Source organism: Caretta caretta, chromosome 14, assembly GCF_965140235.1.
Source record: "Caretta caretta isolate rCarCar2 chromosome 14, rCarCar1.hap1, whole genome shotgun sequence".
NCBI classification, from domain to species: Eukaryota; Metazoa; Chordata; order Testudines; family Cheloniidae; genus Caretta; species Caretta caretta.
The window spans coordinates 29681727-29696649 of NC_134219.1; the positions used below are offsets into that span (position 1 = coordinate 29681727).

General features: G+C 47.2%; 1 protein-coding gene across 1 annotated transcript in view; it reads left to right on the top strand.

The window, feature by feature from the left end:
- The window catches only part of LOC125621813 (uncharacterized), a 51438-nt gene extending 36796 nt beyond the window's left edge, over positions 1-14642 (top strand). Inside the window, exons 6-8 of the mRNA XM_075119713.1 lie at positions 1262-1442; positions 3857-3970; positions 11276-14642. Coding sequence (XP_074975814.1) covers positions 1262-1442; positions 3857-3970; positions 11276-12453 — 1473 coding nt within the window. The 3' untranslated portion in view covers positions 12454-14642. The remainder of the gene's footprint in view (positions 1-1261; positions 1443-3856; positions 3971-11275) is intronic.
- The last annotated feature ends 281 nt before the right edge of the window (positions 14643-14923 follow it).

Consider the following 14923-nt stretch of genomic DNA (forward strand, 5'->3'; position numbering starts at 1 on the left):
GTATTCATGCGCTTCAGGGCAGGGGAAAGCAAGTCACAAAGTTCCATGAAAGTGCCCTTATGCATGCGAAAGTTTTCGCAGCCACTGGGAATCGTCCCAGACATGCAACACTATGCGGTCCCACCATCTTTGGCTGGCAGCAGACGGTGCAGAAGGACTGCATGCCATCCACATCTCATGGCTGCTCGGCAGAAGATGGTACAATATGACTGCTAGCCATCCTCATCTCTTGCCTGCCCGGCAGAAGATGGTACAATACAACTGCTAGCAATCCGTATCGCCTGCCTGCTCACCATAAGAGGGTTCAGTAGGACTGACTGCAGGACTAAAGAGAATGACCTGGTCATGACCTGCGTGTCCTGTTACCAGTGCTGACTGGAAACTAAAAGTCTGGTTATAGGAGTAACCACATTAGCCTCTGCTCCTCCCACTCCCAGCACCCACCCCAGAGGGCTGGAAGAGAACCGGTCCTGATGCTGCGGGAGGAGGGGCAGCTCAGTGCAGAGAGAGACGAAGAGAATGGGCTAGAACCAGGTAAGTACCCGCTCTATGTGGGCAGGAGTGGGGGGCAGGGACCTTGTTTACCCCCACCCCAGCCCTGCTGCGCTTGCAGTTTATCCCTGGCCCCTCCCTTGCTCCAGGGACCAACCCTAGCTTCTGCCCCACTGTGCTTTTACCCCCAGCCCCTTTTACAATCATTCCCCGGGGGACCCACAAATATGTTTGGCCCACAAAAAGTTCATCCGGCCCTGGCAACAAGGGCACACTATTGACTCATATCCAGCTTCTCGTCCACTGTAACCCCTAGGTCTTTTTCCGCAGAACTGCTGCCTCACCACTCGGTCCCTAGTCTGTAGTGGTGCATGGGATTCTTCCGTCCTAAGTGCAGGACTCTACACTTGTCCTTGTTGAACCTCATCAGATTTCTTTTGGCCCAATCCACTAATTTGTCTAGGTCCCTCTGTATCCTATCCCTGCCTTCCAGCGTATCTACCACTCCTCCCGGTTTAGTGTCATCTGCAAACTTGCAGAGGGTGCAATGTTTGTTTGTTGCTGTTTGATTGCCTACTTCCAGTTCCAAATGAGGTGTGTGGTTACCAGTCAGTTCCTAGCTCTGGTGTTGGTAACTGTGAGGTTCTACTGTACAGTGGGGGAAACGAGGGGCTATCTCCTGCCACCAGAGGGCTCTGATTATTGCTAACAGAGGACGGGATGGTGCTCGCTTGCTCTCTCTCTCTCTGCTCAGCATGTAAATGGCTGAGCTTCCTGGGTCATTCGCTGTGCACCGGCAGTACTGCTGCTCCCTATCCGGGTCTGTGTAGAGGAGAGACCTGCATTAACACCGCTCTGCGCCCAGCGGGGTGGGGCGGAGGGGACTTTCTGCGGTGGCTGGACCCAGCCCCGGGCTCTGCCGACACCAGCTCCTGAGCTGGAGCCTGCAGGTGACGGGGGAGACCCGGGCGAAAGGGCTGGGGCCAGGTAGGGAAGTGACTCTGCAGTAAAGGGAGGCTCAGATCTCTTGTGGCTGAATCTGCAGTGCAGATCTGAGCGAACGGTAATGAAGCCCCTGCCTTTGCTTGGCCATCAGCTGCTGCCAGAGCTTTGCTCCAAGAGCTAAACGCAGAGAATTCGGGGGAGGAGGAGGAAGTTTCAGGGTGGCAGTGGGAGGGTCCCCCCTTTTGTCTCTTTGGGGCAGGGCATGTGTAGTGTGAAAAACTGCTCTCTGTCTTAATGTGCTACTTAGGGTGCATCTGCCTTCACCCTGTCCTTACTTGGCCTCAGATTCTGCGCACTACTTTTGACAGGGGTTGAAAATGGGCAAATCGGAGGAGGAGGGTGGTCAGGGTCTGAGGAGGGGCCCGAAATTGACTGGTCAGGAGGGTCAAGTTGCTGGAGGCAGGGTTAGGATAGGTGCTGAAGGGCAAAAGCAGAGATGGGGGGGGGGGGGGAGAGACAGAGTTATGCCCAGGGGTGAGGCGCTGCCAGAGGGTGACAGCGGATAAAACCCCGGCAGAGGCACAGGGGGTAACAGTTACCCCGGTGGACTGAGACACCAGTGCTCGCAAAAGATGGGGGGCGGGGGGAGAGGGACTTTATTTCCCCTCCCACAGGACAGCACCTCTCCACATGGGCTTCCCAGGGCTGGGTTTGTAAAGGCGCAGGCATCCCAAAGCCCAGTCACTGCAGCTCCTGATGTAACCTGCTGAGGTGCTGCAGGAGACTTGAGTCAGTGAAATATTTTACGTACACCCCTTCAGAAACAAAGAATCCCTTATCAGTGTATCTGACTGTATGGAGTCTCATAGCAGTTAACCAGTTTGTCTTATCTGCTGGGAGGCATGTCATTGTGCTATTTGTATTATATTTTAATAACAAATAATGAAAGTATGCATGTTAGTATTTGCTAGTAGTTTTAGCAATGACATCTGGGTTTCTAGTATTGCACTTGCTATGTTTTTTTACTGTGATTTCTAATTTGGAATTTTTAATTCTAACTTTTTCTTCTGTACTAGAAGGGGAAAGGTGAGAGGTAGCAAATTAGGACAAGTTAGCAAATAAGAACAACCTTAAGTATCAGTAACTGCTACTGGTTACAATTCACTACCCATATTCCAGTAGCAGATTAGGGCAGATAGCAGTTTAATATCAGTAACTGCTAGTGATAGCAAATTGCATTAGTTGGCAGTTTTTTTTACAATACCTTATGTATCAGTAACTGCTGCTGGTAGCAAATTAAGACAGATAGCCATTTTTAACACTACAAAGAGAAGTGTGTGTGTGTTATTTCTTCATTTAAAAATCTACCCTCGTTACTGCTCTCCCTTCCCCTGGAGATAATCCACAGAGATGATTTTATGTCCCCAAGGACATGTTGGTTCTATCAGACATGGTGGGTTTAAAAGGATTTAGCACAGGTCTACACTACTGCATAAAGAAAAGAAGTACTTGTGGCACCTTAGAGACTAACCAGTTTATTTGAGCATAAGCTTTCACGAGCTACAGCTCACTTCATCGGATGCATACTGTGGAAAGTGTAGAAGATCTTTTATACACACAAAGCATGAAAAAATACCTCCCCCAACCCCACTCTCCTGCTGGCAATAGCTTATCTAAAGTGATCACTCTCCTTACAATGTATATGATAATCAAGGTGGGCCAGCTCACGAAAGCTTATGCTCAAATAAATTGGTTAGTCTCTAAGGTGCCACAAGTACTCCTTTTCTTTTTGCGAATACAGACTAACACAGCTGTTACTCTGGAACTACTGCATAAGTCAATCTCACTTAACGTCACTCAGCGATGTGAAAAAGACACCCCCTGGCCGATGCAAGTTACAGCAACCTAAGCACTGTCTGAACCAGTGCTACATCCGCAGATTGCTCACGGAGATGGAGTATGGGAGAGACTTTATAAAGCAGGTCAATGTTTTGGCCATTTATATATTGTCTTTTGCTTCTAATTTATTAATTGTCTTCCCTCCAGGACACTCCTTCTCCCCCTCTCCCCCCATGGTAGCTTTGTAAAATCTCTCCCCTTAGCCCCCTTGACTGTGTAGATGGACAAGTCCTTCCTCCTCCTCCTCAACATATCCCACAATGCCTGACTTTGAATTCAAACTCATCCCCCTTCTGGGTGGGCTGGGAAACCATGTTCGTGGTGAATGTGTGGCAGAATTTGTCGCCAGCAGAGATGTGGATAGTTAAATTCTCCCATTAGCAGAGTGGCCTGCAGCTCTGATTCAATGGAGAGCTGGCCCAGAGATTTGCATGTGTTAAAATGGCCTGCGTTAATAATCATGGAACACTTCTCGTAATGAATACTCCACAAATATCGATGTCCCGTTTTCTTTTCTTAGTGTGTCCAATTCCCAAACCTAACGTGATCTCGCAGATGGAACGAAGAGAAGAGTTGGAGGAGCTGGATCTCCGAGGCTCTGAGGAGAGGGAGATCCTGAAACACAGCTGCCCAGGTGTGGAACCAGATAAACTGAGTCAGAAAAGATTGGTGGGTAAAGTAAAATGCTGGGATTCCCACAAAACCCCAGTTCTGCCTCCTCCCATCCCATTCAGGATCCTTATGGCAGTTGTCACTCATGGCTTTCCAGCACACCTGGTGGTACCTCCCACTCCCCTGAGTGTGTGGATGGGATGTGGAGCTAGAATTGATCCCCAGTTCTCTGTCCTCTGGGGAAGGTTTGGGGAGTGATTGGAAGGAGGAATTGTCTCATTATTTATTTTTATCTGCTCTGCAGTTAATTGGATTAGTTACTACCTTTGCCTTTCCCCTTTCTGCATTCCCTTTCCCCCAGCACATGGAACAACTCCTGTCTGGATTCTCTCTGTCCCAGCAGGAGATTGGACAGTGAGCAAGATGGAGAATTCACAGAAATGCAAGGCTGGAAGGGACCTCAAGAAATCCTCCAGTCCAGCCCCTCACGTTGAGGCAGGACAAGTACACCTACACCATCTCTTAAAGGTGTTTGTCTAACCTGTGCTTAAAAACCTCCAGTGATGGGGATTCCACTACCTCCCTTGGAAGCCTGTTCCTTATCATTGAAAACTTTCACCTAAAACCTAACCTTAATCTCCAGTGCTGCAGATTAAGCCAATGACTTATCCTGCCCTCACTGGACAGGGAGAACAATCAGAGAATATTAGGGTTGGAAGAGACCTCAGGAGGTCATCCAGTCCAATCCCCTGCTCAAAGCAGGACCAACGCCCACTAAATCATCCCAGCCAGGGCTTTGTCAAGCCGAGCCTTAAAAACCTCTAAGGATGGAGATTCCACCACCTCCCTAGATAACCCATTCCAGTGCTTCACCACCCTCCTAGTGAAATAGTGTTTCCTGATATCCAACCTAGACCTCCCCCACTGAAACTTGAGACCATTGCTTCTTGTTCTGTCATCTGCCACCACTGAGAACAGCCTAGTTCCATCCTCTTTGGAACCCCCCTTCAGATAATTGAAGGCTGCTATCAAATCTCCCCTCACTCTTCTCTTTTGTAGACTAAATAACCTCAGCTCCCTCTGCCTCTCCTCGTAAGCCATGTGCCCCAGCCCCCTAATCATTTTTGTTGCCCTCCGCTGGACTCTCTCTAATTTGTCCACATCCCTTCTGTAGTGGGGGGACCAAAACTGGACGCAGTACTCCAGGTGTGACTTCACCAGTGCCGAATAGAGGGAAATAATCACTTCCTTGATCTGCTGGCAATGCTCCTACTAACACAGCCCAATATGCCATTGGCCTTCTTGGCAACGAGGGCACACTGTTGACTCCTATCTAGCTTCTCATCCACTGTAATTCCCCAGGTCCTTTTCTGCAGAACTGCTGCCTAGACACTTGGTCTCCAGCCTGTAGCGGTGCTTGGGATTCTTCCTTCCTAAGTGCAGAACTCTGCACTTGTCCTTGTTGAACCTCGTCAGATTTCTTTTGGCCCAATCCTCCAATTTGTCTAGGTCACTCTGGACCCTATCCCTACCCCTACCCTCCAGCATATCTACCTCTCCCCCCAGCTTAGTGACATCTGCAAAATTTCTGAGGGTGCAATGAATCCCATCATCCAGATTATTGATAATGATGTTGAACAAAACCGTCCGCAGGACCGACTCCTAGGGCACTCCACTTGATACCGGCTGCCAACTAGATATCGGAGCTGTTGATCACCGGCCGTTGAGCCCGACAATCTAGCGAGCTTTCTATCCACCTTATAGTCCATCCAATCCATACTTTTTTAACTTGCTGGCAAGAATACTGTGGGAGACCATATTAAAAGCTTTGCCAAAGTCAAGATATATCACATCCACAGCTTTCCCCATATCCACAGTGCCAGTTATCTTATCACAGAAGGCAATCAGGTTGGTCAGGCATGACTTGCCCTTGGTGAATCCATGTTGACTGTTCCTGATCACCTTCCTCTCCTCCAAGTGCTTCAAAATGGATTCCTTGAGGACTTGCTCCATGATTTTGCCGGGGACTGAAGCGAGTCTGTAATTCACTTGGTTCTCTTTCTTCCCTTTTTTAAATATGGGCACTATATTTGCCTTTTTCCAATCGTCCGGGACCTCCCCAGATCGCCACGAGTTTTCAAAGATAATGGCCAATGGCTCTGCAATCACATCAGCCAACTCCCTCAGCACCCTTGGATGCATTAGATCCGGACCCATGGACTTGTGCATGTCCAGCTTTTCTAAATAGTCCTGAACCTGTTCTTTCACCACTGAGGGCTGCTCACCTCCTCCCCATACTGTATTGCCCAGTGCAGCAGTCTGGGACCTGACCTTGTCGGTGAAGACTGAGGCAAAAAAAGTATTGAGTACTTCAGCTTTTTCCACATCATCTGTCACTATGTTGCCTCCCCCATTCAGAAAGAGTCCCACACTTTCCCTGACCTTCTTCTTGTTGCTAACATACCTGTAGAAACCCTTCTTGTTACCCTTCACATCCCTTGCTAGCTGCAACTCCAATTGTGCCTTGGCCTTCCTGATTACACCCCTGCATTCTCGAGCAATATTTTTATACTTCTCTCTAATCATCTGTCCAAATATCCACTTCTTGTAAGCTTCCTTTTTGAGTTTAAGCTCCCCGAAGATTTCACTGTTAAGCCAAGCTGGTCGCCTGCCATATTTGCTATTCTTTCTGCACTTTGGGATGGTTTGTTCCTGCGTCCTCAATAAAGTTTCTTTAAAATACAGCCAACTCTCCTGGACTCCTTTCCCCCTCATATTAGCCTCCCAGGGGATCCTGCCCATCAGTTCCCTAAGGAAGTCTAAGTCTGCTTTTCTGAAGTCCAGGGTATGTATTTTGCTACTCTCCTTTCTTCCTTTTTGTCAGGATCCTGAACTCAGCCATCTCATGGTCACTGCTGCCTAGGTTGCCACCCACTTCTACTTCCCCTACCAATTCTTCCCTGTTTGTAAGCAGCAGGTCAAGAGGAGCACAGTCCCTAGTCTGTTCCTCCAGCACTTGTACCAGGAAGTTGTCCCCAACACTCTCCAAAAACTTTCTGGATTGTCTATGCATTGCTATATTGCTCTCCCGGCAGATGTCGGGGTGATTGAAGTCCCTCATTAGAACCAGGGCCTGTGATCTGGAAACTTTAGTTAGTTGTCCAAAGAAAGCCTCATCTATGTCATCTTTCTGATCCGCTTGTCTATAGCACACACCCACCACAACATCACCCTTGTTGCTCTCGCCTCTAAACTTAACCCAGAGACTCTCAACAGGCTTTTCTCCAGTTTCAAACTGGAGCTCTGAGCAATCATACCGCTGTCTTACATACAATCATAGAATATCAGAGTTGGAAGGGACTTCAGGAGGTCATCTAGTCCAACCCCCTGCTCAAAGCAGGACCGATCCCCAATTAAATCATCCCAGCCAGGGCTTTGTCAAGCCTGACCTTAAAAACTTCTAAGGAAAGAGATTCCACCACCTACCTAGGTAACTCATTCCAGTGTTTCACCACCCTCATAGTAAAAAAGTTTTTCCTAATATCCAACCTAAACTTCCCCCACTGCAACTTGAGACCATTACTCCTTGTTCTGTCATCTGCTACCACTGAGAACAGTCTAGAACCATCCTCTTTGGAACCCCCTTTCAGGTAGTTGAAAGCAGCTATCAAATCCCCCCTCATTCTTCTCTTCCGTAGACTAAACATCCCCAGTTCCCTCAGCCTCTCCTCATAACTCATGTGTTCCAGTCCCCTAATCATTTTTGTTGCCCTCCGCTGGACGTTTTCCAATTTTTCCACATCCTTCTTGTAGTGTGGGGCCCAAAACTGGACACAGTACTCCAGATGAGGCCTCACCAATGTCGAATAGAGGGGAACGATCACGTCCCTCGATCTGCTGGCAATGCCCCTACTTATACATCCCAAAATGCCATTGGCCTTCTTGGCAACAAGGGCACACTGTTGACTCAGTGCAACTCCTCCACCTTTCCTCCCCTACCTGTCCTTCCTGAACAGTTTATACCCATCCATGACAGTGCTCCAGTCATGTGAACTGCCCCACCAAGTTTCTGTTATTCCAAACACATCATAGTTCCTTGATTGTGCCAGGACTTCCAGTTCTTCCTGCTTGTTTCCCAGGCTTCTTGCGTTCGTGTACATGCACCTAAGATAACTAGCCAATTACCCTACTTCCTCAGTATGAATGAGGAGGCTTCCCATCTTGTACCCTCCTCCCTTGTGTTTCCTCCCAGTATCCCACTCTTCCAGTTACCTCTGGGCTTAGGTCACCATCCCCCGGCAAACCTAGTTTAAAGCCCTCCTCACTAGGTTAGCAAATCTCTTCCTAGCAATCCTTCCTGAAACAGCACCCCTTGGTTGAAGAATCCAAAGCCCTCTTTCTGACACCACCTGTGTAACCATGCATTCACCTCCACAATTCGACAGTCCCTACCTGGGCCTTTTCCTTCAACAGGGAGGATGGATGAGAACACGACTTGCACCTCAAACTCCTTTATCCTTCTTCCCAGAGCCACGTAGTCTGCAGTGATCCACTCAAGGTCATTCTTGGCAGTATCATTGGTGCCCACGTGGAGAAGTAGGAAGGGGTAGCTGTCCGAGGTCTTGTTCAGTCTTGACAAACGCTCCGTCACATCCTGGATTCTAGCTCCAGGCAAGCAGCATACTTCTCGAGTCTCCTGGTCTGGTCGGCAGATGGATGACTCCGTTCCTCTTAGGAGGGAGTCCTTGACCACCACTACTCATCTCCTCCTCTTGGGAGTGGTGATCATGGAACCCCCCCCATCCCTAGGACAATGCATCCCATGCCTTCCGGCCGATGGGGTCTCCTTCTGATTCCTTTCCCCAGAGGGCTCTTCCAAATCCTTCTCCGCAGTAGTACCTGTGCAGAGAGCCTGAAAACGGTTTCACATCTCTATCTGTGTATTGGGGGTTCACAGCTTCTCCTCTTTCTTCCTCTGGAGGTCACACGCTGCCAATATTCTTCCCCGTTCTGCACTGCCCTCTCTGATTCTTCATCATGGTGTACTTCCAGAACTAAACACTGACTTCTATCCAGAAAACCTTCATTTTTTTCTGATGCAACACAGGGTTGATACTTGGTTCTCTAGTCCTTTAACCTTCTCTTCCAGTATGCAGACCAGCTTGCACTTCATACAGGCGAAGTCACTTCTGTCCTCTGGGAGAAAGACAAACATGGCACATTCTGAGCAGGTCACATCAGCTGACCGTTCACTTTCCATGTCTTCCTTCGGAGAGGCTCCTCAGATGTTGCTCACAGGAGCCTGAAAGGCAAAAAACACTGAACGAACTCCCCGCAGGCAAACTCCCTCTGTTTTGCCTGTCCTCTGTTCGCTGCTCACTCAGTTTGCAACTGGCTGCCTTTTTATAAGGCTGCTGGCTCGAAGCAGGTGGCCCGCTTTATAACAGCCCTTAACGTATTTAACGACTGTTAACAGGGCCCATCTCCAAGTTTTTCCTCTTTCTCTTCAACCTTTCCTCGCAGGGCAAGTTTTTTTTTAAAACCTTTGATCATTTTTGTGTTTCCCCTCTTGACTCTCCAATTTGCCCATGTCTGCCTGGATACCCCAAAAGAGTTTAGGCACCTAAATTCTTATATTACGCTCCACTGCGATGCACCAAACTCCCGCGCACTCACTCAGTGCCTACGTTTGGCAGGCAAAGTTCCTTACGCACCTACGTTTCTTCCTCTGGGTGTGCACACTGCTGCCTCCCTCTAAGAATCTGGATACTTATTTCCCACCTAAGCCCCAGAGTGACTTACAAACCAGGGAAAGACTGGCATGGAGCTGCCTCAGTTGTGTGCAGGTGTTGAGCCAGTCATCGTGCTCAGAGGCCGCCTACCGGATCAGGCCCCTCAGGCAACTTTACACAAAACAGTCAGTGGTGGGGGAGAGGAGAACCTCACTAAAAATCTTAGTCCAGTGTACTTAGCCTTAGGGTATTCACTTGGGACATAGGAAAGACCCGGTTCAAGGGCCCTTCCATCTGAAGCAGAGAAGGGATTTGCAAGGAGATCTCAGGTGAGTGCTCTAACCACTGAGCTATGTGATAGTCCCTCACTCTTGTGGAAGCTGTTGCACCGTGGATAAATAATTTAAAAAGTCACTTGGAGCAGGGGGACTGGAACCTGGGCTAAAAGTTATGAGGAGCTCCTCCCACCCCTCCACCTGCCTCTTGCAAAAATGGCATAGGAACCCAACTGCAAAGATGGTTCCCGGCACTGCTCTGCAACCTGGACTTAGGTGCCTATCTCTGTGAGAGGGGTGAGGCTTCACACTTTGGGTAGCATAGCTAGCTCCCTACCTACCATGCTGGGTTTTGTCAACTGCAGTCTAAGGCACCTGTCTCTCCCCATGAATTGTTTCGGAGCTTAGGCACGTAAGTCAGGCATTATGATGTTCAGCGTCTCGGCATTTAATTTTTAGGTGCCCAAACAGTTACTGCGATTCCAAGCCTATTTGCATTTTTATGTCCATGCCATCTTTCTTAAAGTGAGGCACCTAATAACTGGACATAACACTCCAACTGAGGCCTTACCAGTGCTCAATTACTTGCTGTGTCTGTCTTAGGACACTCCTGTTAATATACCCCAAAATGATTTTAGCTTTTTTTTTTTTTTTTTTTTTTTTTTTTGCAACTGCATGACATTGCTGGGTCGTACTGAATTTGTGATTCCCTTATAACACCCAGATCCTCTAGGCAGCAGTACCGCTGAAGTCAGTTATTCCCCATTTTTGTATCTGTGCATTTGATTATTTCCCTCCACTCCCGTCTTTACTGAATTTCATCTAGCTGATTTGAGACCAATTCATTAAGGTAATTTTGAATTCTAAACCTGTCCTGCAAAGTACATGCCCCCACTCCCACCCAGCTTGGTGTCATCCCTAAATTTTATAAGCATACTTTCCATTCCATTATCCAAGTCATTAATGAAAATGTTGAATAGTACTGCACCCAGGACAGATCCATGCAGGACTCCACTAGATACATCCCCCAGTTTGACAGTGAGCCATTGATAACTACTCCTTTGAATATGATCTTTCAATCAATTATGCACCCACCTTATAGAAATTTCATCTAGACCACATTTCCCTAGTTTGCTTATGAAAATATCACGTGGAACTGTGTCAAAAGCCTTACTAAAATCAAGATATATCACATCTACTGCTTTCCCCCTATTCACAAGGCCAGTAACCCTGTCCAAAAAAAAAATTAGGTTGTTTTGGCATGATTTGTTCTTGACAAATCCCGTGTTGGCTACTACTTATTGCCCTATTATCTTACAGGTTCTCCTCCAGAAGATCCTGAGCAAGTGGACCAAAATGGGACATTTTCAGAAAGAGCCAAAGGAAATGTTTCCCAGAGTCCTGAGCAGAGTCAGCACATATCAGAGAGGGAGGAGGGAAACCACAAAGGGGAGAGAGAGGAAAAATCTAGTGCCTACCAGGGAGGTTTCAATGTTCTTAATGAAACCACGAGCCAGCTCAGAGCCCACATGGGGGAGAGATCCTACGGGTGTGCTGAATGTGGGAAAGCCTTTAGTTGGAGATCACACCTTACTGCCCATGAGAGAATCCATACAGGAGAAAAACCCTATAAATGTCTGGACTGTGGGAAAAGTTTTAGTCAGAGATCCCACCTTACTACACATGAGAGAATCCACACTGGTGAGAAGCCCTATAAATGCCCCGACTGCAAGAAAAACTTCCGTCGCAACTCACAGCTTATTAATCATCTGAAATCGCACACGGGCCAGAAGCCATATAAGTGTCCCGACTCTGGGAAAAGCCTCCGGGGGGTTTCACACCTTACTGTGAACAGTAGAGAGATGCCTTACAAATGCCCGGACTGTGAGAAAAGCTTCAGTCAAATGTCTCACCTTGTTAGACATCAAAGGTTCCACACAGGAGAGAAGCCTTATAAGTGTCTGGAGTGTGGGAAAAGCTTCTGTCAGAGCTCAGACCTTATTACACACCAGAGAACCCATACAGGGGAGAAATCCTACACATGCTCTGAGTGTGGGAAAAGCCTCAATAGAATCTCACACCTTGTTGCACATCATCGATCCCACACTGGAGAGGCACCTTACCAATGCCCCGACTGTGAGAAAAGCTTCAGTCAGATGTCGCACCTCATTAGACATCAGAGGTTCCACAAGGGAGAGAAACCCTACAAGTGCCTGGACTGTGGGAAAAGCTTCTGTCAGAGCTCAGACCTTATTACACATCAGAGAATCCACACAGGAGAGAAGCCCTATAAATGTCCCGAGTGCGGGAAAGGATTCAGTCGGAGCTCAAACCTTATTGCCCACCAGAGAACCCACACAGGAGAGAAACTCTATCAGTGCTCCCACTGTGGGAAGAGCATGACCCGGAGTTCAAACCTTGTTCGACATCAGAGAACTCACACCAGAGGAAAACTCTGTATAAAAAAAGCCTGGCTCCAACCTAGCCATGGTGAATAATACCCTGGCCTTTTCCCATTAACGATGGCTGTGTTTGGACCCGGTTCCTCAAAGGTAGTGAGGCTCCTAATTTCTGTTGAAATCAATAGACGTCAGGAGCATAAATAGCTTTTGAGAATCTGGGCTTTGGCTCCAATGTATGCCTGGGGTCAAGAGATAGCAGCAGGGAGGATGGGAACCAGAGAGGATGGTTCTGGAGGGCACAGTTGCTTGGGAGTTGTGACACAGATGATGAACATAGGCATATCTTCAAAGACCATTATACTGAGAGAGATCATGCACATGAATCTGCAGAATGTTCATAGTACTTTGTATCGATGCAGGCATGTGTTTTCATGCGTTCTTCAAGCCTGTAGGGAGTGATTTAATGCAAAACTCCCAAACCTGGCTATATAGATGTCAAATCTTTGAAGTCTGACCTCCTAGACCATAGGGGGAGTTATTAAAACTGGTAACTAACTCAGCTTCCCTGAACAGAAGATTCACTCATAGCGATCAGGTTGATTATTGTATTGAATTAACTGGATTTGACTATTACTTTCAGCAAACTGAATATTCTCTGTTAAGCTCTTACATTTACCTTTCTTATTTTGCTTTTCCTTTTTATCTAGAACCATCTTTCTTTTGTTTGCTGCAGTTTCTGATTTATTCTTAACCGTATTCTAGTTAAGAAAACTGATACATTCAGGAGCACTGGTGGAGTGGTTTGGGTTTGCAATGTCCTGAACTGGACATGTGAGACAGAATTGGGATGATGTGGTTTTTTCTTACTTGAAATGCAGAGGAATAAAGTGTAACTGAGTTTCCTAAACTCTGAGTCTTACAACACAAGTGAAAATGGGGTGAGATTGGGGCCTGTGGGAAAGTCTGTTGATAACACTGTCCTAGCACTGCAAATCTGCGTATATCTGCATCCATGAATATCGACCATGCTTGCGGATAGATACGGATCCAAATTTTATACCCAGAGCCCTGAAAATCTGCGGATATCCACTTGGTATCTGCTTGATATCTGCAGATCATGTTTGCAGACTGCAGATCATGTTTGCAGACCACAGATCGGATACAGATACAAATTTTGTATCTGCCCAAGGCTCTAGTGACTGTAATTACATCAGAGGTCTGCTTTTTGATATAGTCACCCTCACAGAACTATCAATACGTTACTATTGCCCATTTAGTTTCATTCTTAATGCATTACACTATAATAGCTCTGACATATACATATGCCAGGGTAGCCAAACTTACTGACCCTCTGAGCTGTATACGACAATCTTCAGTAGTTTGAGAGATGCAGCGCACCTGTGCTTCTGCTGAAGCTCCGAGCCCTGGCCAGCGTGCCCTGTGAGGCCGAAACCCCTAGCCCTACCACCTGGCTGAAGGGCAGAAGCCCTCTCCCCACTACAGCGCAGAAGGCCTAAGCTCTCCCTGCCTCCAATCTGGTAGGCAGAGAATAGGAGGGTGTCGGGGGCTCCATGGGCTGCACTTTAATTGTAGAAGAGCTGCATGTGGCTCACGAGCTGTGGTTTGGCTACCCCTGACATATACCCATTAAAAAATCCTATGACTAAGATAGCTCCATGGCTGAATTCCTTATACCTGCCCCAGTTAGAATCTGAGTTATCACATGTGCTGTATTTCTCCTGTCACGACTCGCTTTATTTTCAATGTCATTTATTCTTCTAGGAGCAAGTATCAAAGAGTTAATCCCAGCATAAGGCAGGTGTAAATAATTATTAATTTAGGTAGAGTGTAAAATACCTGGGTTCAGTATAAAACTACATCACAAGAGAATCAACTGAGGAATTAATCTGCTCCTTGTATGAGTTAGCAGTACTGACAGGGTATCTACATTGAAATTGCAGTTCCTGGATTATAAATTCCCAGTTTACTTAATTTGAAATGGAGTATAATAAAATAAGCAAAGTTAGAAGTGGAAAATGTCCATTTGCTCCCATCCTTTCTGTTTCCCTCAGCAAAGCGGGGGTGTTCTGCAGGTTGTCTGCAATTTTGTGGCTGTGGCATTAACAGCCGAATCCACCCCACTCCCACCCCTTGCTGCAGAATTTTGTTCCAGAACCTAAATATAGAGCTGCTCCTATGCACTGTGGTGAAACAAATAAATAATCAGGTTTTTAAAGAAAAAAATGTCCAGCCCTTATGACTGCAAATAAAACATTTAAAATGTGCTTATCAACGCCTGTGGATATTGTGCATGAGGATGGGGCACCTGGCTTGTACTAGTGTTGCTGGGTTGGAAAATTGCGACTTGAAACACCACCCATCCCTCACCCTCTCCAAAAATCAGGTCGCTTGTGACTACACATTAGTTCCAAAACCTTCAACTGACTGTCTGTGCTAAAACCCGGGCTTCCCACTCTTTCCACTGGGGAGACTGTTCCCCAGATCTCATTGCCAGAGCATGTCCCCTGCCCTGATATGCAATTTAAAAATGATTAGGCATGGAGAA